A 27,638-nucleotide genomic window follows, 5' to 3' on the forward strand; every position below is an offset into this window, starting at 1 on the left:
GTTAAATGCTTGACCACATATAGCCTGCTAATTTTTAAATTTATAATTTTGTATGGCCCACAATTGAAGTTATAAATATTCAAATGGCCCTTAATAAAATCAGATGATTAGGGCATGAAAGTAAATTATTTAATTTAAGGTGAAAAATGGAGGAATATTAGAAGCCTGTGAAATAAAAACAGAATTTAGGTAGAAATGAAGAGTTAAAAAACAAGATAGAAATAATTAAGTTAAAATTCATAATACAGATAGTTTTGCCACATGACCACTGGAATAGGAAAGTAATGAGTAGCAGTGAAGTTAGAAGTATCATAGGTGAAAATGAAAATATAGTATGTTGCAACGTATCTAGGACATAAAAATTTTGTAGTGCTTTGCTTAGCAATTTTAAACTAACATTTGATGAAATACTATAAATATATTAACAAAAAGCTATATTGATAATCTTATATCTGTATTTTACTATTTTGTCTTTCCAACAGCATTTGATGACCAGTGAGGAATCACCCATTATAGAATATTATCCACCTGATTTTAAAACGGACCTAAATGGGAAACAACAGGAATGGGAAGCTGTGGTCCTAATACCTTTTATTGATGAGGTCAGTGCAAGAAAGATTTAAATATACACATATATTCTTTTTATCTTTTTTATATATGTGATGTGTTTTTAATTGATCTTAGGGAGGGAGGAAGGGAGGGAGAGGGAGAGAGAGAAAATAATTGATGAGAGAAAATATCATTGATTGGCTACCTCCTACATATCGCCTGCAACTTGAGCATGTTCCCTGACCAGGAATTGAACCAGTGACCTCCAGATGCACACACAGGTCAGCCCCCAAGCACTGAACCACAGCTGCTGGGCTAGACATATATTCTTTTTTTTTTTTTTTTAATTCTTTATTGTTTAAAGTATTACATATAGTATTACATATGTCTCCCTTTTCCCTCATTGACCTCTCCCTGACTACTCCCACCCCCAGCACATGCCCTCACCCCTCTATTGTCTGTGTCCATTGGTTATGCTTACATATAGGCATACAGGTCCTGTGTTAATCTCTTACTTCCCCCCCCCCCCTACCTTCCCTCTGAAGTTTGACGGTCTGTTCAATGCTTCTCTGACTTTGGATATATTTTTGTTCAGCAGTTTATGTTGTTCATTATATTCCACAAATGAGTGAGATCATGTGATATTTCTCTTTCTCCAACTGGTTTATTTTGCTTAGCATAATGCTCTCCATGTCCATCCATGTTGTTACCAATGGTAAGAGTTCTTTCTTTTTTACAGAAGCGTAGTATTCCATTGTGTAGATGTATCACAGTTTTTATTTTTATTTTTTATTTATTTATTTTTTTTACTATATTTTATTGATTTTTTACATAGAGGAAGGGAGAGAGATAGAGAACTAGGAACGTCGATGAGAGAGAAACATCAACCAGCTGCCTCTTGCACAGCCCCTACCGGGGATGTGCCCGCAACCAACGTACATGCCCCTGACCGGAATCGAACCTGGGACCTTTCCGTCCGCAGACCAACGCTCTACCACTGAGCCAAACCGATTTCGGCGTATCACCGGCCCTCATCTGCTGATGAGCACTTAGGCTGTTTCCAAATCTTAGCTATTGTAAATTGTGCTGCTATGAACATAGAGGTGCATGTCCTTTCTGATTGGTGTTTCTTGTTTCTTGGGATATGTTCTTAGAAGTGGGATTACTGGCTCAAATGGGAGTTCCATTTTTAATTTTTTGAGGAAACGCCATACTGTTTTCCAAAGTATTCCCACCAGCAGTTGTTTGTTGATTTGTTTTTGATAGCCATTCTGACAGGTGTGAGATGGAACCTCATTGTCATTTTGATTTGCTTCTCTCAGATGATTAGTGACTTTGAGCATGCTTTCATTGTCTCTTGGCTGTCTGTATATCCACAATCGAAAAGTGTCTATATAAGTCTTTTGCCCATTTTTTTTTTATTGGATTGCTTCTCTTCCTTTTGTTAAGTTGTATGAGTTCCCTATAAATTTTGGAGATCAAACCCTCATCGGAGATAACATTGATAAATTAGTTCTCCCATGCAGTGTTGTTTTGTTGATGGTTTCTTTTGCTGTGCAGAAGCTTTTTATTTTGATGTGGTTCTGGTTGCTTATTTTCTCCTAAGTTTCCATTGCACTAGGAACTGAATCAGTAAAGATATTGCTCTAACATATGTCTGATATTTTGCTGCATATGGCTTCTTCTAAGATTTTTATGGCTTTCCATCTTACATTTCAGTCCTTTATCCATTTTGAGTTTGTTTTTGTGTTGGTGCAGTTGGTGGTCGAGATTCATTTTTTTGTAGGTAACTCTCCTATTTTCCCAATACCATTCATGAATGAGACTGTTTTGACTCCATTTGTATACTCTGGCCTCCTTTGTCAAATATCAATTCAGCATAATGGCTTGGCTCCATTTCTGTTCCATTGGTCTATATATAGCTGTTCTTGTGCCAGTACCACGCAGTTTTGAGAATAGTGGCTTTGTAATATAGCTTGATACCTGGTATTGTGATCCCTCCATCTTTGTTCTTCATTCTCAAGATTGCTGCAGCTATTCAAAGTCCTTTTTTATTCCATACAAGAGGGACAAAATTTGTGCACTCAGCAGTATCGTTCCGCCTGTCCTGTGCCCTCTCTTAGTCCGGGAGCCCTCAGGGGAATAGGCCCAAGGGGAGCGAGCCTAAGCAATCACTCAGACATCTTTAGCCCTGCCACAGAGGCGGGAGAAACTCTGGACACTGCCGCTGTGTTCACCAGCTGTGAGCCCGGCTTCGGACTGAACTGCATTCCTCTGTGGGAGTGCACTGACCACCTGATGGCAGCTCCAGTGTTGATGGTCAGTATGCATCACAGTGACTGGTCGTTCCACTGTTTGGTTTATTTGCATATTAGCCTTTATTGTATAGACTACAGGCCCAACACACGAAATCTGTGTGTGTGTATAGTCCCTAAGCCTGGCCTGTGATCAGGGCCAGCTTCCCGCAGCTGGCCCCACCACTCACCTCCAGTTTCCTGTTCGCCATTGGGGATCAGTGCCTGATATCTGGGGGAAGGGACCGTGAGGCGGATTGTTCCCACCCATTCATAGGCCCCACCCACGCTGAGAGTGACCATGAGGAGGTGGGAGCCAGGCTCTACAGAGAATTTGTATGCGTTGTCCCTTTAAGAGGGTATGTGAGCTTTCAACTGCCAATCCCTAGCAGACAACACCCCACTGCTTTTCACAGCTAAATGTTACATGGTACCCTCTTCAGTTTGGAGCTCTCTGCCGGGGAGTCCAGCTTAGGGATTAGATCCCAGAGTTATCAGTGGAACATCCCCCCTTCCCCCACACACACACACCGCCCCTAACAGCTGATATATCTCCCAGCAACTTCAGTTGCTGTCTGTGGGTGCCCATCCTTTGAGATTCCACCCCGCCTACCAGTCTATTTGCGGTCTCCACCTTCAGACCTTGGGTATCAGGGATCTCTCCTTAAAGTGTTCCATTGATTATTTCAGTTCTAATTCCAGCTTCTTCTTTATTAACTTATTATTGTAGAGAGGAAGGGAGAGGGAGAGATAGAAGCATCAATGATGGGAGAGAATCATTCTGAGTTATATACTCTTATAATAGTATTATGAAGTGGCCTCTTATCGCATTTACTTTGAGGTCTATTTTGTTGGATATAAGTATTGCTACCCCAGCTTTTTTTTTTTTTTTTTTTTTTTTTTAATCATTTTCATTTTCCTGAAAAGTATTTTTCCATCCCTTCACACTCAGCCTATGTGAGTTTCTTGCTCTGAGGTGGGTTTCTTGTACACAGTATATGTATGGGTCATGTTTTCTTGCCCATTCAGCCACCAATGCCTTTAGATTAGAGCATTTAATCCATTTATGTTTAAGATTATTATTGATAGGTACTTGATTATAGCCATTTTTATTCTTTTATGCCTGTGTTCCTCTTTCGCTTTCTATTTCTTCTTTTTACAACAGTCCCTTTAGCATTTCTTGCATTTCTTCCTTGATAGTGATAATCTCACTTAACCTCTTTGTCTGTGAAGCTCCTGATTTCCCCTTCAATTTTGAATGATAATCTTGCTGTATAGAGTATTCTTGGATTCAGTCCCTTGATTTTCATCACATTGTATAGTTCATTCCATTCCCTTCTTGCCTTATGTGTTCCTGTTGAGAACTCATTTGATAATATAATGGGAGTTCCTTTGTAGGTAACTCTCTTTCTCTCTCTTTAAGTTTTTAAGATTCTGTCTTTGTCGTTAATGTTTGCCATTTTAATTACGATATGTTGGTGTGGGTCTTTTTTGGTTCATCTTATTTGGGACTCTCTGTGCCTGTGTGACTTTTCTTTCCTAAATCAGGAACTTTTTCTGTCATTTCTTCAAGTAGGTTTATAACCCTTGCTCCTCTTCTTGTTCTTCTGGCACCCCTGTTATATGTGTGTTTAATGTTGATCCAAAGCTCCCTTAGGCTCTCCTGCTTTGTATTTTTTCCCCCCTCCAATTGCTATTCAAATTGGGTGTGTTTTTCTGCTTTATATTCTAACTCATTAATTCGGTCCTCCACTTCTAGTCTGGTGTTGGAACCTTCCATTGTGTTTTCTATTTTAATTATATATTTTCCTCTTTATTCTTACATAAGTTGTTCATTTTCTCATCCAGTTGATTTAATAATTGTATGGCCCTTACTCTGAATTTTTTTTGTGACATATTGCATGTCTCTGTTTCATATACTTCCTTTTCTAGCTGTTCCTCGTTTTCTTTCTTTAAGGGGTTGTTTCTTTGTCTCCCATTTTTGCTATCTCTTTCTGACCCTGTCCACCCTTCTTGGAGTTTGATCTGAAAATCGTTAGACCAGAGCTTGGGTCTGCCTTTACTCTCATTTCTTTATTTCTCTACTCTGAGTTGTATCCCCTTAAACCACGTATCTGGTCCCTCAGTTGTATGCTTCAGACTATTGGGATGGTGGGAGCCTATTCACAGTTTCTGTGGGTGCTATCCTCTATGAGGACCCAGAGTCCTCTGGCATGTAATTTGCTGTGCAGCCCTGGTGCCCATGGCACAGTGGCACCATAGGTCCCTCTGGCAGAGCATTTGCAGTACAGTCCTGTGGCATCTGGCTGGTCCCACTGGCTTGGTCTGGGTCACCTCTGCAGGACTGTCCCAGGGGCTGTGTTGAAGCAAGTGTAGGTTGCTCTGGGTCACACAGTCATATCTCCTCCCCTTTGGCCTGAGTGGGGTACACACTGGGTTACTCCAGGATGCCCCAGCAGCAAGACCCTGGGATTGGGATGGACATTTTGCAGGTTGCTCTGGGTTGCATAGTTTCTCTTTCTTGTAGCTTGGAGTGAGACACAGCACTAGGTTGCTCCAGTTCACACCTCTTCGTGTGGAGTTGGGGCAGGTTGCCCACATGGCTCAGTACATGCTCTCTTGTCGCCTGGAGTGAGGTGTACATTTGTTTTCTCTGGATGGCCCTGGCAGGACTATCCTAGGTTAATTGTGGACCAGGCACAGGTCCACAATTAACCTATTCAAAGAGCTTCCCTGTGGTCCTGAGTAAGGTGTGTGTTATGTTGCTTTTGCTTGCCCCTCCAGGGCGAGGGTGAAGCAGACAATGGTTGCTCTGGGTCACTCTAGTAGGGCTGTCCTGGGGGCTGGGATAGACTGGACACTTGTTGCTCTTGGTTGCACAGTTCGCACTCTCCTGGAGTGGGACATGCCCTGGTTTCTGTGCGTTGCTCCAGGTCACGTTAGCAGCAGGTCCCGGCACTAGAGGTGGAGCGGGCACTGGTTGGCTCCAGGTCATGCTAGCAGTATGGTTCTGGAGTAGGGGCAGGGGTGTGGCACAGCGATCCCCTTGACTTGTATTCATCGTGGGGTCTTGAAGCCTGGTCCTGTGATGCAGGGTCCCAATGGGCTGGTGAGAAGGCGTCATGTGGGAGCTAATTCTGACTGCTTGCGCTCCCTACAGACATCTGATAGCCTGCTGGAATGTACTACGCCACTCACTCCCGGGGCACAGTGGTGGTTCCAGGCAGGTTATGGCTGCCAAGTAGCATTCTCTAGGTGTACTCTGACCTTCTTTATTGAATGTTGTCTCATCAGCTGTGTCTAATTTGTTCATTCAGTTACACATAATATTATTAATCTGAGATTATTTCACATAAGTTACTGAACAGAGTGATAATATCACCATTTATGTTTTTATTAATGAGATTTAACTACTCTCTTCTTTATTATGTGCATTAAACTTCTAGCTACACTAGTTATAAGAAAACTGGAATGGCTTTACTAACATTAAACAAAGCAGTCTTCAGAACAAGTATTCCCAGAGATCAAGAAGGGATATTTCATTCTGATTAAAAAGTTAGGTCAGTTCATCAAGGAGACATAAAAACTCTAAATGTATTTATACTTAATAATAGACCTTGCATGCATGAAGCAAAACTGTCAGAACTGAAAGGAAAGATAGACAAATCCATTGTTAGTTATAGTTAGAAATCTCAATACTTCTGTCTGAGGAATGGATACAGTAAGAAGACAGAAAATCTATGCTAAACCTATTCAACTTTATTAATATTCATAGAACAGTAAATACAACAACTCTAGAATACACATTCTTTTTAAGTGAATATGGAACATTCACCAAGATTATTTGCTGAGATTTAAATCAGTTCTCTATAAATTTAAAAGAGTTGAAATTATAGAATTTCTCTAGCCATATGGAATCAAATTAAAAATCAATACAAATATCTGGAATATCTGCAAACACTTAGAAGTTAAATAACACACTTCTAAATAACCCATGGATGAAAGGAGAAATTAAAAGAGAAATTAAAAAATATTTTGATCTGCATAATAATGAAAGCACAGCATAATCTATGTGATAACCTTAAGCCTGTATTTAAAGGGAGATTTATGTTTCAAATGCTTATTATGCTAAATAAATTAGGTAAGCTTCCTACCTTAAGAAGCTAGAGATTAAAAGCACAAATTAAACCAATGTAAGCAGAATCAAGTAATAAAGATAGCAACAGAAATCCGTGGAAAATGGATAAACAACAGTAAAGTTAAGGAGACCAAAAGTTGGTTCTTTTTAAAAGTTAATAAAATTGATAAATTCTTCCTATGGGACCATGGAGTGTGGATAATAGACAGAGAGTGGAAAAGAGAACACATAAATTGATAATATTAGGAGTTAAAAATAGAGACATCCTATAGATTCTATAGGTAGTATAGGACAGTTTAAGAATATTGTTAATTTAAAGCCAACAAATTCACATGTAGGTGAAATGAATACATCTTTAATGAAAACAATTTATCAAAACTAAGATATGTAAAAATATAAATAGTCCTTTATCTTTTAAAGACATTTAATTGGTATTTAAAAAACATCCCACAGAGAAAATCCTTGGCTCATATATCATCACTTATGAATTCTATCAAACATTTAAGGAAGACATAACAATTTTACACTAATTTTAGGGAAATAGAAGAGGCAGATCACTTTCCAATCCTATATAATGAAAGGGTAATATGCATATTACCCCTAACAGTGGAACAACCGGTCACTATGACATGCACTAACCACTTAGGTGCAGACACTCGACACAGGAGCTGCCCCTGATGGTCAGTGCACTTCTAAAGGGGGATTACTGCTTAGCCATAAGTCGGCTCATGGCTGGCCAACACAGCAGGGGTGGCAGAAGCCTCTCTCACCTCCATGGCAGCACTAATGATGTCCAACTAATAGCATCAGGGAGTGGGCCTAAGCTGTTAAACATTCCCTGAGGGCTCCTAGGCTGCCAGAGGGATGTCTGACTGCCAGCTTAAGCCTGTTTCCCCAGGGAGCGGGCCTAAGTCGGCAGGTGGACATCCCCTGAGGGGTCTTGGTCTGCAAGATGGTGCAGGCCTGGCTGAGGAACTCCCCTGAGTGCACGAATTTTCATGCACTGGGCCTCTAGTATATTATATTGGACCAGCATAATCCAAATACTTAAACAAGGGAGTTATATTAAAAAAATGCTGACCATTATTTTCTTATAAGTAGATGTAAAGCTTTTAACAAAATAAAACCAGATGTGCCTCAGTAATATATTAGAATAATACTCATGACCAACTGGGATTTATTTTAGAAATATAAAATTGATTTACAATGCAATTTGTTATATTGTCAAAATTTAACACCCAATTTTAATAGAAATGTTCAACAAACTAGGACTAAGATTAAACTTCCTCAGTCAGATAAAGGTCATCTTAAAAACAAACAATCTGCTAACAGCATATTTAATAGTAAAAGAACTAAACATTTTCTCTGTAAAGTCAAAGATAGGATAAAGGTGTTCCAGTGTATTAAATCAATAAAAAAGAAAGCAATGCAGATTAGGGAGAAAGAATTAAAATTGTTTTTATTTGCATGTAGTGTGTTTATGTATGTAGAAAATTTAAGAAATTTTTTTAAATGATACTATATACAATAAGTAAATTTAGCAAGGTCACAGGATGTAAAATATGTACAAAATTCAATTGTGTTTCTACGAACTAGCAGCAAATATTATTGTTAAATACAAAATTTTAAAAAATAAATAAAAAAGTTTAATTCTACACATACATGAATTCAAAAAGTGTAAGCCATCTACACTGAAAACTGTTAGTAGCTTTGGTAGGCTGAAAGCTGAATAAATGCTGGTTGGGGGAGAAGGTTTTACCACAATCAAGAAATAGAAATAGAAAACTTAATATTGTTAAGATGTAACTTCTTCCCAAATTGATCTTTAGCCACAACATAATACCAATAAATATTCCAGCAGATTTTTATGTATAAATTGGAAATTTGATTCTAAAGTTTTTATTATATTGCAAAGAATTTGGAATAACTAGAGCAATCTGTAGAAAGAACTATGTTTCAGACTTTTATTATCAGATTTCATGTTTTACCATGAAGCTGTAGTAATTAAGGCAGCAGATTACTTGCATAACAAAAGATAAAATGGATCAATGGAATGTAATAGAGTCTGAATGTAAAGCTATCTTTTTCCAGAAAGTTAATTTTCAATTATGCCACCAGAACTATTCAATGGATAAAGAAAAAGCTTTTCAACCACTGGGGCTGAAACAGCTGTCTATATATGTGGAAAGAATTAATCGTGATCCATAGCTCACATTAAACAGAAAACTTAATCCAAATACATCATACCTCTAAATATAAAGGCTACAAATGTAAACTTTCTTGAAGTAAACTTAGGAGAAAATCTTAATCAGATCCAAAATGCACTGACCATAAATAGTTGAGAAAATAAATATCATTATAGTAAAAAAATTACTTTTCCAAAGATACTGTTAAATAGTCAATATGTAAGCCAAACACTGGGGGAATTTGTAAAACATATGTACACATAGGACTAGTATCCAGAGTATATACCAGTAAAACTCTTCTAATTGAATAGTAAGACAGAACCCAATTTTTAAAATAAGAAATCTATTTAAAGGGCCATTTCACAAACCAGGAGATACAAATAGCCATTAAGCATTTAATGAAAAAAAGTCTTTAGCATCAGTAGTCATCAGAGATCTCTAAAGTAAGACCATGTTGAGATAACACTGCACTTACACTCTCAGAAGAATAAAGAAAAACTAAAACATTGAGACACAATACCAGATATTGGCAAGATTATGGGGCACTTGAAATTTTTATACATTAATGGTGGGAGTATAAAATAATACTAATAATTTCATATATGTCTGAACAGATATTCATAAAGGTAAGCATAAAGCTACCCTAAAACCCAGCAATTTCATTTGGGTATTTACCAAGAGTGAGAAGGAAAACAAGAATGTTAAAAAAAAAAAAAAAAGTATTGTACAGAGTATTCATAGTAACAAAAAACTGGAAACAATACCCATTAATAGACTGGCCAAACAAATTGTGGTGAATCCTATCTAAAAAGAGTAATATGCATATTGACTGTACCTCCACTACACCCACAAACCACACATACCAGCCAATCAGCAAGTATGCAAATAAACCCAACCAAGATGGCTGCAGCCACAGAGAACAAGAGGGAGGCTTGGGTTTTCCCGGCAACAGAGGAAGCCAAGGTTTCCACCTGCCCTTGCCAGCCTAAGCCTCCACTCAAGGCTACAAAGTTTCAATTATAAAAGGTAAACAAATCTAAACAGAAATGGCGGCAGCCACAGAGCAAGCAGAAAGTTTCAATTGTAAAAGGTAAATAAATTCCAGATACAGGGCCTCTGCTTGGGTCACCAGGGGGCGTGGCTGGCCTGCAAACTACCACAGGCCCCTCGCCCAGGCCACCTCACACCCCAAGGGAACTCCCACTCTGATCTGGGACACCCTTCAGTGCAAACCAGCCAGCCCCCACCCATGTATTAGGCCTCTATCCTATCTAATAAAAGAGTAATATGCAGATTGACCATCACTCCAACACACAAGATCAAGATAGCTGCCCCCATGTGGTCAAAGATCCTGCCCCCATGTGGACACAAGATGGCCACCACAAGATGGTGAGCAGGGGAGGGCAGTTGAGTGAGACCAGGCCTGCAAGGGAGGACAATTGGGGGCAATCAATCCTGTAGGGGAGGGCAGTTAGGGTTAACCAGGCTGACAGAAGAGGGAAGTTGGGAGTGACTGGGCCTGCAGGAAAGGGCAGTTGGGCGGGACCCAGGCTGCAGGGGAGAGCAGTTGGGGGGACCAGGCCTGCAGGGGAGGGCAGTTAGGGGAAAACAGACCTGAAGGGAGGGCAGTTAGAGGCAAACAGGCTGGCAGGGGAACAGTTAGGCATCAATCAGGTTGGCAGCAGAGTGGTTAGGAGGTGATCAGGCTGGCAGGCAGAATCGGTTATGGGCAGTCAGGAAGGCAGACAGGTGAGCAGTTGGGAGCCAACAGTCCTGGATTGTGATAGGGATGTCCGACTGCCCATTTTAGACCTGATGGATCGGGTCTAAACGGGCAGTCAGACATCTCTCAAGGGACCCCAGATTGGAGAGGATGCAAGCTGGGCTGAGAGACACCCCCCTCCATGCACGAATTTCATGCACTGGGCCTCTAGTGTATACAATAAAATACTACTCAGCAATAAAATAAGAATAGACTGCTGATAAGGGCAACAACATGGAAGAACTCAAAAACATTTTAAGCAAAAGCAGCAAGACACAGGAGATTAAAAATGGTGACAGAGTTAGTGGAAGCTACACTGACACTCTCCCAAAACCAAACTGGAACTACAACTAAAATACAGAAAAACCACATAAGAAATGAATAAGAAATTATCCAAAGACTAACTGGAGAAAACCCTGATAACCAAGGATGGAAAGGAGAGACCACATAAAGACTGGTAGGAAATGCTGAGGCATAAAAGGGGTGTCAGACAGCAGCTGAAGATCCAGGGGGTATCTTGGTTATGGGGAGGGAGGGAGAGAGAGAGAGACAGACAGACAGACAGACAGACAGACAGACATGAGTGATGAGAGAGAATCTATTGCATGCCTCACACTGGAGATTGAGCCACAACCTAGGCATGTGCACTGACTGGGAATTGAACTAAGACCTCCTAATTCATAGGTCAATGCTCTATCCCTGAGCAATGCCAACCAGGCTAATACCCATTTTTGACAAACACTCTCAGCAAAGTGGGAATACATACAAAGTTTCCACATAATAAAAATCATGTGTGCCAAATCTACAGCCAACATCATACTCAGTGGGCAAAAACAAACTATTTCCCCTATGAATAGGAATAGGACAGGGATGTCTGCTTTTACCACTCTTATTCAGCATAGTTCTAGAAGTCCTAGTCATACTGATCACATAAGAAGAAGAAGAAATAAAAGGCATCCAAATTGGAAAGGATGAAGTAAAATTGTCTTTATTCACAGATGACAGAAATCTCTAAAGACTCCACCAAAAAACTACTAGATTTAGTAAATAAATTTGGCAATGTAGCAAGAATCAAAATCAACACCCAAAAATCTATGGACTTTCTATATACCAATACAAAATTAATAGCCATAAATCAATGCCATTTTTATGTACCAATAATGAATTCTCAGAGAAACTAAGCAAAAAATTCTATTTACCATTGCTACAACAACAAAAAATTTATATACTTAGGAATAAACTTAACCATGGAGGTAAAAATACTTGTACTTGCTTCTGGCGCAAGAACAGGCATATAGACCAATAGAACAGAACAGAGAACCCAGAAATCAACCCACGCCATTAGGCTCAATTAATTTTTGACAAAAAAGGCAAGAACATACAGTTGAGTCAAGACAGTCTCTTCAATAAGTAGAAAGGGAAAATTGGACAGATATATGGGACAAAATGAAACTGGACCACCAACTTACTCCATACACAAGAATAAATTCAAAATAGATAAAAGACAAATGTAAGTTGAGAAACCTTAAAAATGTTAGAAGAAACCATAGACTGCAAAGTCTCATACATCTCTCATAGCAATACATCTACTAGGGCAAAGGAAACTAAGGTGAAAATAAATGCTACTATATCAAAATAAAAAGCTTCTGCACAGCAAAAGAAATTGTCAGCAAATTGAAAAGAGAACCCACTGTCTGAGAGAACATATTTGGTAATGTTATCTCTGATAAAAGGTTAATATGTAAAATACTTAAGGAACCCTGCGGCAGATGGCCTAAGTAAGGGAGGGATGCCCTGGCCAGCACCAGGCAGCCAAGGGAAGGGAGGTAGGCCCCAGCTGGTGGCAGAGACAGGTGGCCAGACAGGTAGCCAAGGAAAGGGAGGAAGTACCAGCTGGCAGCCACTAGGGACCCTGCCACTGAACGAATTTCATGCACTGGACCTCTAGTATCCATATAATGGAATGCTACTCAGCAGTAAGTATTGATATAAACAACTTGGATGAAAAAAGTCAATTTCATAAGGTTATGTATTATATCATTTCATTTATATCATATTCTGGAAATGTCAAAATTATTGTAATGTACAACATAGCAATGATTACAATGCATTAGGGATATAATCCTATATAAGAAAAGCCTAATATGCTAAGTGTCCAGTCAGCCGGATGACGGATGGTTCAATCAAAGTGTAATATCCTAATGATATCTTAATGATCCTCAACTGCTCACTATCATATGCACTAACCACTAAGGGGCAGACAGTCAGTCAACCAGTTGACCAGTTGCTATGATGTGCACTGACCACCTGGGGGCAGACACTCTTACTGGTAAGTTAGCTTGCTATTGGGGCCCAGCTGATCTGGACTGAGCCAAATGGGACTGAGTGAGATGGTTCAGACAGGCCCTGAAGCCCTCCCATAACCCCTCCCTGGCTAGCCAACCTCCCTTGTCCATCCCCAGCCTTGATCTTGCACCTGTGGGGTCCCTCCACCTTGCCTGTGCCCTCGCGCCATCCTGGACCCCTCGGGGAATGTTGGAGAGCTAGTTTCTGCCTGATCCCGCAGGCCAGGCTAAGAGATCCCACTAGTGCATGAATCCGTGCACCGGATCTTTAGTGTGATTATAAAGGGATAAATGAAGGAGTTATTTTATGATGATATAATAATTCTATATTACAATTTGCGAGTTGTTTACATGAATCTCTGCATATAATAAACATTGCATAGCATTGGACAACCACAAAAAAATCACTTAAAAATCTAGTGACATCTGAATCTCTGTAGTTCAGTTAATATTATTGTACCAGTGTTACTTCCCTGATTTTTATAATTTACTGTATCTATGTGAAACAAAGCAAAAAGCTTGGTAAAAGGCTTATGTGAATGTTCTGGTAATTTCGTATCTTCTTGTGAATCTTTGTGTGTGTTTTTGTCACTGTACACAATATTGTGGTAAAACTTGTGTATTTTTGTATCGTTTTAATTTTTTGTTTATTGTTATTATGAAAATTTCAATTTTATAAGATAAAATCCCAGAACTGAAGTGTTTGGATAATGGGTATGTATAGTTTTAGTTTTATGAATATTACCAGATTCTTTTTCAAGATCACTGGTCGAATTCACACCAACAATATATTACTACCCACTTCTCAGCTTCTCTAGTTCTCAATACTATTACTTTAATGTTGGCCAATCTCTTGATGACAAAGAATGCTTTTTTATTATTATTCAAATTTCCTTTTTCCTTACCCCTAATTTGAGTATATATTGTTTTTTTTTTTCTAATTTGTTTTCTTTTTTGGTCTGTTTTTCTCTCCCCCCCTCTTCTCCCTCCCCCTTCACCATTTATTCCCCCATACCTTCTCTTTCCTCCACTCCCTTTCCCCCCTGTAGTCACCATCCTGTTGTCCTGTCCATGAGTTCTTTTTTTCTCTCAATCCTCCCACCACTAGATGTCTGTCTGCTCTCTATGAGTCTGCCTCTATTTTCCTGGTTAGTTCAGTTTGTTCATTCAGTTCTACATGAGTGACATCATATGATACTTATCTTTCTCTGACTGGTTTATTTCACTTAGCATAATGTTCTCTGGGTCTATCCATGCTGTCTCAAAGGTTAAGAGATCCTTTTTACTGCTGCATGGTATTCCATGGTATAAATGGACCACATCTATTTTATCCACTCTTCTACTAATGGACACTTGGGCTGCTTTCAGATCTTAGCTGTTGTAAATAACACTGCAGTGCACATAGTGGTGCATATATTCTTTCAAATTAGTGTTTCAGGTTTCTTCAGATAAATTGCTAGAAGTGGAATTGCTGGGTGATAAGGCAATTCAGTTTTTAATTTTTAAGGTAACTCCGTGCTGCTTTCCACAGTGGCTGCACAAATCTTTAATCCTACCAACAGTTCCCTCTTTTCCACATCCTTGCCAACACTTGCCATTTGTGGATTTATTAGGTCTAGTAATAATTAATGTCGTTTTCTAATACTTTTTTAAATCGAATTTATTTAAACAATACAACAAAATTTAATCAACAATATAGTTGCCGTTGTTTTCTACTACTTGTGCCCAACGCTCAGGAAGCATTTTAATCCCTCTGTTGTAAAATTCTTGTGATTTTGATGCAAAAAAATCGGTCAATGCATTTTTGAGGCATTCTTCATTATTAAATTTTTTTCCAAGAAGAAAGTTTTGCAAAGAACGAAACAAATGGTAATCGGAAGGGGCAATATCAGGAGAATATGCAGGTTGAGGGAGAACTTCCCATTCCAACTGGAGCAGTTTTTCAGCAGTGATTCTTGCAGTATGCGGTTGTGCGTTATCGTGGTGAAGAACTACGCCCTTCCAATTAATCAGCGCGGGTTCTTTTTCTCTTAAAGCTTGGGCTAACCTTTCCAATTGGGCACTATACACTGCACTTGTAATGGTTTGGTTAGATGGTAAAAGTTCATAATGAAGAATTCCTTTAAAATTCCACCAAACACACAACATCACTTTTTTCGCATGCAAGTCAGGTTTTGGCGTGGGCTGCGGAGCCTCATTTTTGTCCAACCATTGAGGCCGTCTTTTCAAATTAACATACAGCACCCATTGTTCATCTCCGGTAACAATTTGCTCTAAAAACGGCAAATGGTTTTGACGAGAGAGGAGCGAACTGCAAATTGTGACTCTTTGATTACGGTTGTTGTCGGTCAACTCAGGAGGAACCCATTTTCCAAACTTTTGGACTTTGCCAAGTGCACGCAATTGATTGGAAATTGTTTTTTGTGAACAATTTAAAGTTGTTGCAAGCTCTTGTTGGGTAATTTGAGGATTTTGCACCAAAAGAGCTTGAAGAGCTTCTTGATCAAAATTGGACACACAGCCTCGACCACTCTTGTCATCTAAGGAAAAATTTCCCTCGCGAAATTTCTCAAACCAACGCTGGCATTTTCTGGCGCTAACTGCATCTTGACCAAGAGCACTACAGATGTTTTTTGCAGCCTCACTTGCTTTTCTTCCTAATTGGAACTCGTAAAGCATGCAGTGCCGAATATGCTCTTCATCTGCCATCTTCTTAGCCCTAGTTTTGCAACAAAAACCAAACCAAACACAAACTTTTTCAAGCAAAACTTGTTAATTGCACTTCACACGTTCTGTAGATACCACGTGTTTGAAGGTTATGTCAATACAAGTCAACGCCAAGCAAGATTTTAAACGAATATTGAAAAACGACATTAATTATTACTAGACCCGATATTGATGATTTCCATTCTGACAACTGTGAGGTGTTACCTCATTGTGGTTTAATTTACAAGTCTCTGATAACTAATGATGTTGAGCATCTATTCGTGTCTCTTGGCCATTTGTGCTCATTTTTTAATTGTATTGTTTGTTTTTGTGTTTAGTTTTACAAGTTTTTTGTTTTTTGTTTTTATAAATTTGGGAGATTAACCTCTTAACAGCTTCATTGACAAATATGTCCTCCACTCAGTGGGTTGTCTTTTCATTTTGTTGATACTTTGCTGTGCAAAAACTTTTTATTTTGTTGTGGTCCCACTTGTTAGTTTTTTGTTTGTTTGTTTCCCTTGGCTGAGGAGATAGAACAGAAAAATATTGCCATGAGAAATGTACAATATTTTACTGCCTATGTTTTCTTCTAGGGTTTTTATTGTATCAAGTCTAACATTTAAGTCTTTAACTCATTTTTAATTCTGTGTGTGGTAAAAAGAAGGTCATCCAGTTTCATTTTTTGCATGTATATGTCCAATTTTCCCAACACAATTTATTGAATAGTCTATCTTTACCCCATTTTATGTTTGTGCCCTTTATATCAAATATTGACTATAAAGGCTTGGGTTTATTTCTGGGCTCTCTGCTCTGTTCTCTTGATCTATATTTCTATTTTTATGCCAGTACCAGGCTGTTTTGATTACTAAAGTTCTTGTTGTATTGCTGGTTATCAGCTAGTGTGATTCCTCCAACTTTGTTCTTTCTCAAGATCACTGTTGCTATTTGGGTTCTTCTATGGTTCTACAAAAAATTCTGGAATATTTTTTCTAGTTCTATGAAATGTATTATTGGTATCTTGATGAGAATTGTATTGAATCTATAGGTTGCTTTGGTATTTGGACATTTTAATAATGTTATCTCTTCCTGTCCATGAACATGGTATATACTGTCACTTATTTGTATCATCTTCAGTTTCTTTTCTTCATGTACAATTTTCCTAGTACAGGTCTTTTATATCCTGGGTTAAAGTTATTCCTAGGTATTTAATACTTGTTGAAGCAATTGTGAATGGAATTGTGGGTGTTTTTTGTTTTTTGTTCGTGTGTGTGTGTGTGTGTGTGTGTGTGTGTGTGTGTGTTCAGCTTCCCTTTCTAATATTCATTATTGGTATATAAAAATGCTACTGATATTTATGTTGTATCCTGCTACTTCACTGAGGTCTTTATTAGTTCAATTAGTTTTCTGGTGGAACTTTTAGTGTTTTCTATATTCAGTATGATGCCATCTGCAAAAAATGAAAGTTTTACTATTTCTGTTCCATCCTGAATGCCTTTTATTTCTTTTTCTTGTCTGAGTGATGCGGCTAGAAGTTCTAGTACTATATTGAACAAGTGTGGTGAAAGTGGACATCCTGTCTTCCCAAACGTAAGGGAAACATTGTAGCTTTTTCCCATTGAGTGTGATGTTGGTTGTGGGTTCTTCATATATGGCCTTTATTACATTGAGATATGTCTCTATTCCTATTTTACTAACAATTTTTATCATATATTGGTGCTAGATTTTATCAACTGTTTTTTCTGCATCAATTGATATGCTCATGAGGTTTTTATCCTTCCTTTTGTTCTTGTGGTGTTTCACATCTATTGATTTGCAAATATTTTACCAACCTTGCATCCTCGGAATAAATCACACTCGATCATGGAGTATGTCCTTTGTATGTATTTGTATGTATTGGTGGATTCAGTTTGCTAAAAGTTTGCTGAAGATTTTAACATCTTTGTTTTTCAGGGATATTGGCCTGTAATTTTCTTTATCGTGTCTTTATCTGGTTTTGGAATTAGGATAATGCTAGCCTCATAAAATGACTTTGGGAATCTTCTATTCTCTTGCCTTTTTTGGAATAGTTTGAAGATAGGTGTTTTTTCTTCTTTGAATGTTTGCTAACATTCACCTGTAAACCATTCTGTTCAGGGCTTTTGTTTGTCAGAGTTTTATTTTGTTTTATTTTATTTTTTTTCCATTTCACTAGTTTTATTCTATCTATTAAGGTTGTTGGATTTTTTCTGATTTGTTTTGGAAGATTTTATGTTTTTAGGAATGTACCCATTTTATCCACTTTGGCCAATTTGTTGGCATATATCTAGTTGCTTGTAATAGTTTCCTATGATACTTGATATTTTTGGGGGGGTCAGTTATTTATCCTTTTTCATATCTGATTTTCTTTCTTGCTTTTTTCTTGTTGAGTCTGATTAAAGTTTTGTCAATTTTATTTATCTTTTCCAAGAATATGCTTTAGGTTCCATTGATCTTTTGTATTGTTTTATTATATCCTATTTTGTTCATTTCTGCTCTGATCTTTAATATTCACTTCCAGCTCACTTTGGACTTTGTTGTTGTTCTTTTCCAGTTTCTTTAAGTATAAAGTTAGATTATTTTTTAGAGATTTATCTCTTACTTGAGGTAGGACAGTAATGCTGTGAATTTCTTTCTTATGCCTGCTATTGTGTCCCACAGATTTTGGGTTGTTTTGTTGTCATTTTCATTTGTTTCAAGGTATTTTTTGGTTTCTTCCTTGATTTAATTTTTTGTCCATTTATTATTAAGTAATATTATTTAGCCTCCAAGTCTTTGTTTTTCAATTTTCTTGAAATTGATTTCAAGTTTCATATAATTATGGTCACAGAAGATAATTGATATGCTTTCTGTCTTAAAATTCTTGAGACTTGTTCTGTGTCATAACATGTGGTGTATCCTAGAAAACGTTCCATGGACACTTGAAAAAAAATGTATATATGTAGCTTTGGTGTGGAATGCTCTGAAGATACCAATTAAATCCAACTGATCTCTTATGTCATTTAAGGCTGCAGACTCCTTGTTGATTTTCTGTTTGGAAGATCTATCCAGTGATATCAGTTGGGTATTAAAATCTGCTACTGTATTACTATCTGTAACTGTATTACTATCAATCTCTCCCTTAATGTCCATCAGGATTTGCTTTCCATATTTAGGTGCTCCTATGTTAGGTGTATAAATGTTTACATAGGTTATATCCTCTTTTTGGATTACTCCTTTTAACATTACGTAGTGTCCTTTTTTGCCTCTTAATATAACCTTGGTTTTAAAGTCTGTTTTGTCACATATAAGTATTTCTACCCCAGCTTTTTTATTCCTTACCATATGCACGAAATACCATTTCCATCTCTTTACTTTTAGTGTTTGTATATGTTTCATTCTGAGGTGGGTCTCTTGAAGACAGCATATACATGGGTCTTGTTTTCTTACCTATTAGCCACCTCTGTCTTTGATTGGAGCATTTAAGCCATTTACTTATAAAGTGGTTATTGATAGATATATATATATATATTTATTGTCATTTCATTTTTTAACTATGTTCTTCTGATTTCTCCTCCTTCTTTTCTTCTACTCCTTGTCTTCCTCCTCTTTCTTCTTTCCTCCTCTCTCCTTCATTTTGGTAACAAACTCCTTTCACTTTTTCTTGTCTGGGAAGCTTTTTACTTCTCCTTCAATTTTGAATAATAGCCTTGCTGGGAAAAAATAGCGTTGGTTGTCCTTGCTTTTCATTATTTTGAATATTTTATGCAATCTCTTCTGGCCTGAAATGTTTCTGTTTAGAAATCTGTCGACATTCTTATGGGAGCTCCCTTATAAGTACTGTCTGTCACTGGCCTTAGACAACCTGTTTGGAATTATCAGGAATCCATAGCTTATGGTTCCCTCTGCCGGGCCTGAGTGCTTGTGAAAAAAACCAAGATGCATACCAAGGACTGCTTTACTAGCCCCAGTCACAGGAGCAGGTTACCAAAAGTCTCAGAGCACTCAGAAATCTGCTTCTCCTGTAGACTCTCAGTTACTTAAAGAGCCACTGACTCTACTCCTCTGAAAGGATAAGCTCCATAGGGTGTATAGGGTGAGGAATGTATGTGGTTTTTTGGGGGGTTTTTTACAGCTAGATATGACAACACCATTTTACAGCTAGTTATGACAACACTATTTAAATATTCGAATACTATGTTTGTAACTCAATTTTCTGTCATTTTTAAAACTCTTTATTCTGTTCTGGTCTTTGGATCTCTTGTGTATTACTACTAAAATCATTTGATTAGAGTAACTTTATAAAAAACTAGGAGTCCAGCGCACAATTCGAAATCGCGCAGTGCTGCCCACCCTTGAGTTACTCGTCTTCCCTGCCTTGCTCCCTGGGTCCAGCCCTGCCTTCTCCTCCGGCCCTTGAAGCAGGCGCAGCTGCTGCTGATTCAGTACTGCCACCCCACCCCACCCCAACACATGCACAATCTCCTCCTGTCTGTTCAACCCGTTACAGTGTTCCAGTTAATTAGCATATTTTCTCTATTTTTTTTTATAGGTAGGTAGGTAGGTAGGTAGGTAGGTAGGTAGATAGATAGATAGATAGATAGATAGATAGATAGATATTGTAGATAGATATAGATAATAAGATCTGCTAAGCAAGTCCCCAGTTACTTTTGCAATGCACACATTCATTCTTCTTTGTGGACACACATAATTTTGTCCTTTAAAAATATTTTAGACCATTGTAATTCTGATTGGAATTATGTTAAATATAAGATCATTTGTTAAGATAAACATTACTGTACCATTGCAGAATTGTAAAGACAGTAATGCTTTATGATAAATAATAATATGATACATTCACATTTAAAATTTGATTCTCTTCTTATCCACATTTTGTGACTACTGTTAGAATAATAGATCAGAGGAATTTGCAGAGGCAAGCGATATTCTATTATCAATCAAGTCCTTTGTCAATGGGTAAATAGTATATTAGTTTTTCCTATAATGAAATGGAAAAGAATTCCATTAGTTAAGGTTTTTGTTTTTTCACACACACAAATAATTCTGTGTACTGAGTGAAAAGTTTTATTTTATATGTTGAAATTATTATACTTTCAACCTTTCTCTTCAATGTTTACATTTAGAAGCGATTGTTGGAAGCCATGGAGACATGTAACCACTTCCTCAAAAAAGAAGAGAGGAAAAGAAACCAACATAGTGAGTGCTTAATGTGCTGGTATGATAGAGACACAGAGTTCACCTACCCCTCTCCATGGCCAGAGAAATTCCCTGCCATAGAACGATGTCATACAAGGTAATGTTACTTCATAATTTTCAAAAACTGATAAGAGTCCCTACCTCATACCAAAAGTAAAAGTTTTTTAATATCTATTTGGAAAATTAATAAATCATTTATAATAGCTATACTAAATTATTTATAATGAATTATACCAACTTACATCAAGGACCATAGCATCTCTCTCTCTCTCTCTCATTTATATTGTTCTCTGCTTTCATCAGATTCTGCTTCTTTCTCTCCATCTTCTTCTGTTTTTAAGTATTTTCCTCCTGAGTATATATCTGTATTATTCTTCAAAAGGATATGTGAATTTTTGTTTCCATTTCCAGTGTCTGGTCCCAGCATTATTTGACATGCTATAACTCTTGCCCAGCCACCCAATTAGAAAGAAGAAGAAAAAGAAAGAAGGAGCTTTTCTATTTTCTTGCCTCAAACCCACATCTTCTTTATCTTCCTCATTAAAATGTACTCTTTTTTTTTTTTTCTTCTCTCTCTCTTCTCTCTTCTTCCCTGAAAATAATGTATTCAAGTGGTAGTTGAGTTGCAAAGAAAGTGAATATCTCTCAGTTATTTTTCATTGATTTTAGAGAGAGTGAGAGAGAGAGGAAAAGACAGAAACGTGGATGCAAAAGAAACACATGGATTAGTTGCCTCCCTGACCAGGGCCCAGGCGGGGGAGGAACCTGCAACCAAGGTATGTGTTCCTGACTGGAATAAAAACCCAGACTCTTAGGTCCGCAGGCTGATGCTCTATCCACTGAGAAATACTGGCCAGGGCAAGATTTTTTTCTTTTTTTAAAGCTAAGAGAAAGATGAGTAGACATTATAAAACATTTACGTTCTGGGTTTGGGGAGATGGAGGATATGGAGATTTGTAATATACTTAATACATCCCTTTATTTTTAAAATTAATTATATATGCATAATTTTGTTTTATATAAGTTTTGTTTTAAATGAGTGAGAAAACTTCCATTCAGTAACCTACAAATATGACTTTAAAACAAAACTACATATAAGTTTTGTTTTAAATGAGTGAGAAAACTTCCATTCAGTAACCTACAAATATGACTTTATGTCTGGACCAATAACAATACAGAATATAAGTTGTCCTACTCTGTATTTTCTTTGTTTGTTGAAGTAAATTGTCATTGCCTTATTTAAGCAAGGATGATTCTTGCAAAATATTCAAGGGAATACTGAAGAACTGTGATTGCTTATAATGTATGAGTTCTAAATTAAATGCTTTGATTTATTTTTTAGGTATAAAGTAATATCATTAGATGCTTGGCATGTAGATATAAACAAGAACAAAATAACCAGGGTTGACCAGAAGGCATTATATTTCTGTGGATTTCCTACTCTGAAACACATCAAACACAAAGTCAGTGGCTATTTAGTTCAGAATTTTCCCCCCTACTTTATTGAATATTAAGTGATTATGGAGAAAGTTGAAATTAAATTTCCTGAACTTTTTAAAAGTTTTTTTTGAAGAAAAGCGGAGTTCAAGTATTCCAGCAGAGCAGTCGTGGAGAAAACATGATGTTGGAAATCTTAGTGAATACAGAATCAGATGAAGTTGTAAGTATGTCCTTTATTATATATTTGTTATGTGTTAATTATGCATAAAAACTGTCCTAACTATAACATGTTTATAAGAGGTCTGATATAGTTTCTCCAAAAATTCACAGTAAATAAGGATAAAGTAAAAAAACATTTACACAAATAAAAGGACATGTATAATTGTGACATAAAGAGAAAAAAAATGCCTCATGAACTTTGAAAAGTAGATGAGCTGTGTGAGCCAAGTGTAGACCTGTAGATAAGAATAGACTTGAACTGGGTGCTAACGAAAAGATCATCACATTGAGGAGAAAAGTAAGGGAAAGGTATTTTAGTTTAAAGGAATAATAACAAGGCCTGGGAATTGCCATCAAATGTAAGTGTGATGCATTATCTTACTCTTTTTAACCTTTTTGTATGTGTGGAATTTTCCTTAATACTGTTTGTTTGTTTGTTTTTTCGGTTTTTTTTTTAATAAATATGATGTATTTAAGGAGAAGGAACAGATAAACCTGACTGAAGTAAAGGACTTGGGTTGGGGAAATAGTGGAAGATAAGTTTGAAGATACAAACTCAGCCAGATTATGGATACCAGGCTCTAGACGAGTTTAGACTTCTTTTAAGCAGTGTTATCTTGAAATTGGTATTCTCTTAAAGGTTAATTTGGTGGCAGTATAAATAGACTAAATTGCACAAGAGAGAAATGGAAGAAAATGGAAAAAGCCTGCAAGTTCAGAGATTGTGGTTATAGAAGCATTAGGCAATAAGGACATAAATTGTGGAAGTTGTAATAGATCTAGGTCAGCAATTTTCAACCTTTTTCATCTCACAAGACACCAAAAAATATATTTACTGCCCATCTGTCAAGAAAAATAGGTATAATTTTGATTCATTCATACCTAATAGCTATTGCTCTATTGGCTATCATTTTTTTTATTTGACAATCTAAGGGAAAAGAGGTCAATGTGTCTTACTAAATAGTTAAGTACTGCATGTTTTAAAAATTCTTGTGGCATACTGGTTGAAAATCGGCAGTCTTAGATGAACAAGACTAAATAAAATTGGCATTTTAAAAAATATGTTTTTATTCATTTCAGAGAGAAAGGGAGAGGGAGAGAGAGATAGACACCTCCATGATGAAAGAGAATCATTGATTGGCTGCCTCCTGCACACCCCACACTGGGCATGGAGCCTGCAACCCAGGCATGTGCCCTTGGCTGGAATTGGACCTGGGACCCTTCAGTCCACAGGCCGATGTTCTAGTCACTGAGCCAAACCAGCTAGGGCTAAAATTGACATTTGATCAGTTGTTTAAATCTAGTAGTTGAGAAGAAAAATAAAATATTAAATGTAACTCTTAGGATCCATGCTAATTAACTAGAAAATAATTGCTATTTACTGAAATAAAAAAGTTAAAATGGGAGAGTCCCTGATGTGAAGGGATTCATGATAAATAATGATGGAATTTTAAGATAATGCTACAACTTGTAACTACAGCTGCCCTGCCAGCTTTTCTTAACAAGGGATCCACAGAAATTTAAACCCTAATGCCCTAAATCACATGTGTCAAACACAAGGCCCGCGGGCCAAATCCGTCCCGCCAGGCCTTGCAATGTGGCCCGCACCACGCTGTCATCAACTGCACTCCGCTGCGTTTCCATCACAATGACAGTTTATGACTGTTCAGTAAACCATTCGACCCGCGATTTAGGCTGGATTTTAGATTTTGGCCCCTTCTCTGATTGAGTTCGACACCCCTACCCTAAATCATCCAATTGCATATACTGGATTAAACTTACCTTCTGCATTTAGAATGGTGCTTTTTATGTACTACCTTTGGGAAAATTGAGAAAATATTATAGTAAAAGTGACAGTGTTCAGAGAAGTAAAAGAGAATGATTCCCAAGTTATTAGTATCACAGAAGCATGAAATAGATGATGTATATGGTTCAAGAATAAAAAAAAACTAAAACCACGTCTGAATTTGTCCTTTAGGCACCATTTTTGGCTTTTGATAATTCCATTCTTATAGATTGGTGGAGGCTGAAATTCCTAAGGATTAGTCTGGGACTGCATAGTTGGAAAGTAGAGGTAGCAGCAATTAAGCCCGTGGTTAAGAACTTGATCTTTAAAAGAAGGCTAGAAACAAAACTGTAGGTAGAGAAGAGGCAGTTCATCAAGCAAAATTCAAACAGAAGAGAAATAGGGCTAGTAGAGAAAGGAGGTAGGTATTAAAAGTACTGCAAAGGGGCCCGGCTGGTGTGATTCAAGTGGTTGGGCAGCTAGTGTTCCTATTTTGTTACATCAACCACAAAGTCAAAAGAAGTCAGACTTCTTAGGTTCTGTTTTATACTGTCTGGCTATTTGATATGAAAAAATGAATAATAGCCTTTTTCTAGACATTTCTGTTTTTGTTTTGTTTTTTCATTTTCAATAAGAAAAATAAGATAATCGTGAAATAATGGAATCATGGAATTTTACAACTAAGATGGGGTTTTGTAAAGCAACTAACTAGTTCAACTCATTAATTTTACAAATTAAAAAACTTAAGTGGAAATTGAAAAAGAGACATTAACTTGTTATGCCTAGATTTCGTGATCCCTAAAGACCACCAGGGAGCTGAGTCCAATGCAAAAGCAAAAGAGTCCTTTTCAGGCTCACCTGAGCTCACCCCCCACATACTGACACAGCGACAAGATGGAGGAAGAAGACGTGTTTCTCTAGAACAAAGGATTTATAGGGGTGGTGAGGTCACTGCTTTGGCTGACCCTGGTTGATTGGGTGAGGGCTAGGGTCCAGTTACATAGTGACATAGTTATACAAAATGGAGGATGTAGCACAAGATGGAGTCAGGAGTTGGTCCCACACTGCCCCACAGTACAAATTGGAGTCAGGAGTTAACCCTGTCCTGCCCTCTCACACTCAGCTAGTTAGCAGCAAAACTAAGAACTTAAGTTTCTTGCTGAACATTGTTTTTGCTTAATGTTTTCTATTATTATGGACAGTAATACATTAAGGATCAGCACTCTTATTTTACTGAAACTTATTTTCTCACCATGTAATTTAAGTTAGGTTAGAATCAGTGGGCTGCTCTATGAATTAACTGCTACTGCTGTTGAGAAAATGAATAGAAAGCAAGCTTTCTAGAGTGCTGATGTATATACTGCAAAAAAGTAGTTTACGTTGGTCAAACTGTCTGTAATAAGAATACATTGGCAGAGAGGAAGGTAAACTTGGTTCACTTATACAGATTCATACTGAATTAAAAGGTGAGCAAAGGCATTTTAGGTAAAAACAACTGAAAATAATTTTTAAAAAAGAAAGGAAAAAATTTAAACTTTAAAAGATCTCAAAAGTCTTGGAGAATGTACTAGAAAGAAAAAGAAGAGAAAATTAGTTGAATTTCAGTGGATGTAAGATTTAAGTTGGAATAAAGTTGAGAAGAGCAGCACAACTAAGAACTATAGGGAATAGGTATTAGAGGGAATAATTGACTCAAGTGAGCAAATGTTTTATCTGTTTTAATATTTTATACATTTTAAATGCACAGTTATAAACACAAACCATTTTAAAATTAATATGCTTCTTTAAAATTTTCTCCTGGACATGACATGAACTTCTCTGCTTTTACTTTAAGAGTGTAGAAAATGTAGCATCATCGGTGCTTGGAAAGTCTGTCTTTGTTAATTGGCCTCATCTTGAAGAAGCCAGAGTTGTTGGTATATCCGATGGAGAAACCAAGTAAGATTTTATTTATAACTCTTTTTCAATTTATATTTGCTTTGCTATTTAATGGCTTTAATACATTTTTAGCGGATAGAATTGTTGATATGTTTATACTCTATAGTAAAAATGAAATCACAGCACTTGAAGTTGAAACACTGTTGCAGTTTATTGTATATTTCTTGACATATTTTAGATTCATTTATTATTTTTCACTTTTGCCTTCTTTTCCTTTTAATAGCTTGGAAGTTCTATAGCCTAATTTTTTTCTACCAGTTATCATTATGTTATTTACCAAATATATTTCTCTTGATGACAACAATGAGTAGCATATATAGGGTATCCCCAAAAAATATATATACACGTCAAATGATTCTAAAGTCGGTGTTCATTAACATACCATTCATTTTTCAAAATTTAAGAGAATCTACAGCAATGAATAATATTTTTGGTCAATGTCTTTTTTAAACATATGATGTTCTGGTCCAGGCATTGCTGATAATTGAAGCAATGGAATCACAAACATCAGGAATCATTTCGTTTGGTATTTGTGTGCCTTCAATTCATCAATTGTTGCCAGTTTTATACTTTTAATGTTATCTTCTATGTATCTCCATAAAATTGTCTAGTGGATACATTTTTTTGTTCAGTATTTTTAATACCTATCTCCTTTCTCCACTAGCTTTATTTCTCTTTTGTTTGAATTTTGCTTGATGAACTGCCTCTTTTATACCTACAGTTTTGTATCTGCCTTTAAAAAAAAAAATACATTTTATTGCTTTTTTACAGAGAGAAGGGAGAGGGATAGAGTCAGAAACATCGATGTGAGAGAAACATTGATCAGCTACCTCCCGCACACCTCCCTCTGGAGATGTGCCTACAACCAAGGCACATGCCTCTGACCAGAATAGAATTGGAGACCCTTCAGTCTGCAGGCTGACTCTCTATCCACTGAGCCAAATCAGTCAGGGCTAGCCTTCTTTTAAATGATAAATGAGAGTGTTCCCCCCATGTCTAGCTTGGTTCAGGGTTCAGGTTCAGGGTTTGGGCTCTGAGGAAACATACATGAGAGAGACTAGAAA

The 27,638-nt window shown here is 37.2% G+C and overlaps 1 protein-coding gene across 6 annotated transcripts in view; it reads left to right on the forward strand.

The window, feature by feature from the left end:
- Window positions 1-27,638, forward strand: part of XRN1 (5'-3' exoribonuclease 1) — a 207,972-nt gene that overhangs the window by 68,227 nt on the left and 112,107 nt on the right. For all 6 annotated transcript variants that reach the window (XM_036447787.2, XM_036447784.2, XM_036447785.2 and 3 more), the window contains exons 15-19: window positions 483-602; window positions 21,119-21,288; window positions 22,534-22,654; window positions 22,753-22,851; window positions 26,471-26,574. In XM_036447787.2, the coding sequence (XP_036303680.1) occupies window positions 483-602; window positions 21,119-21,288; window positions 22,534-22,654; window positions 22,753-22,851; window positions 26,471-26,574 (614 nt within the window). The remainder of the gene's footprint in view (window positions 1-482; window positions 603-21,118; window positions 21,289-22,533; window positions 22,655-22,752; window positions 22,852-26,470; window positions 26,575-27,638) is intronic.

The sequence above is a fragment of the Pipistrellus kuhlii genome, unplaced genomic scaffold, assembly GCF_014108245.1.
Source record: "Pipistrellus kuhlii isolate mPipKuh1 unplaced genomic scaffold, mPipKuh1.p scaffold_m20_p_2, whole genome shotgun sequence".
In the NCBI taxonomy this organism is placed as follows: Eukaryota; Metazoa; Chordata; class Mammalia; order Chiroptera; family Vespertilionidae; genus Pipistrellus; species Pipistrellus kuhlii.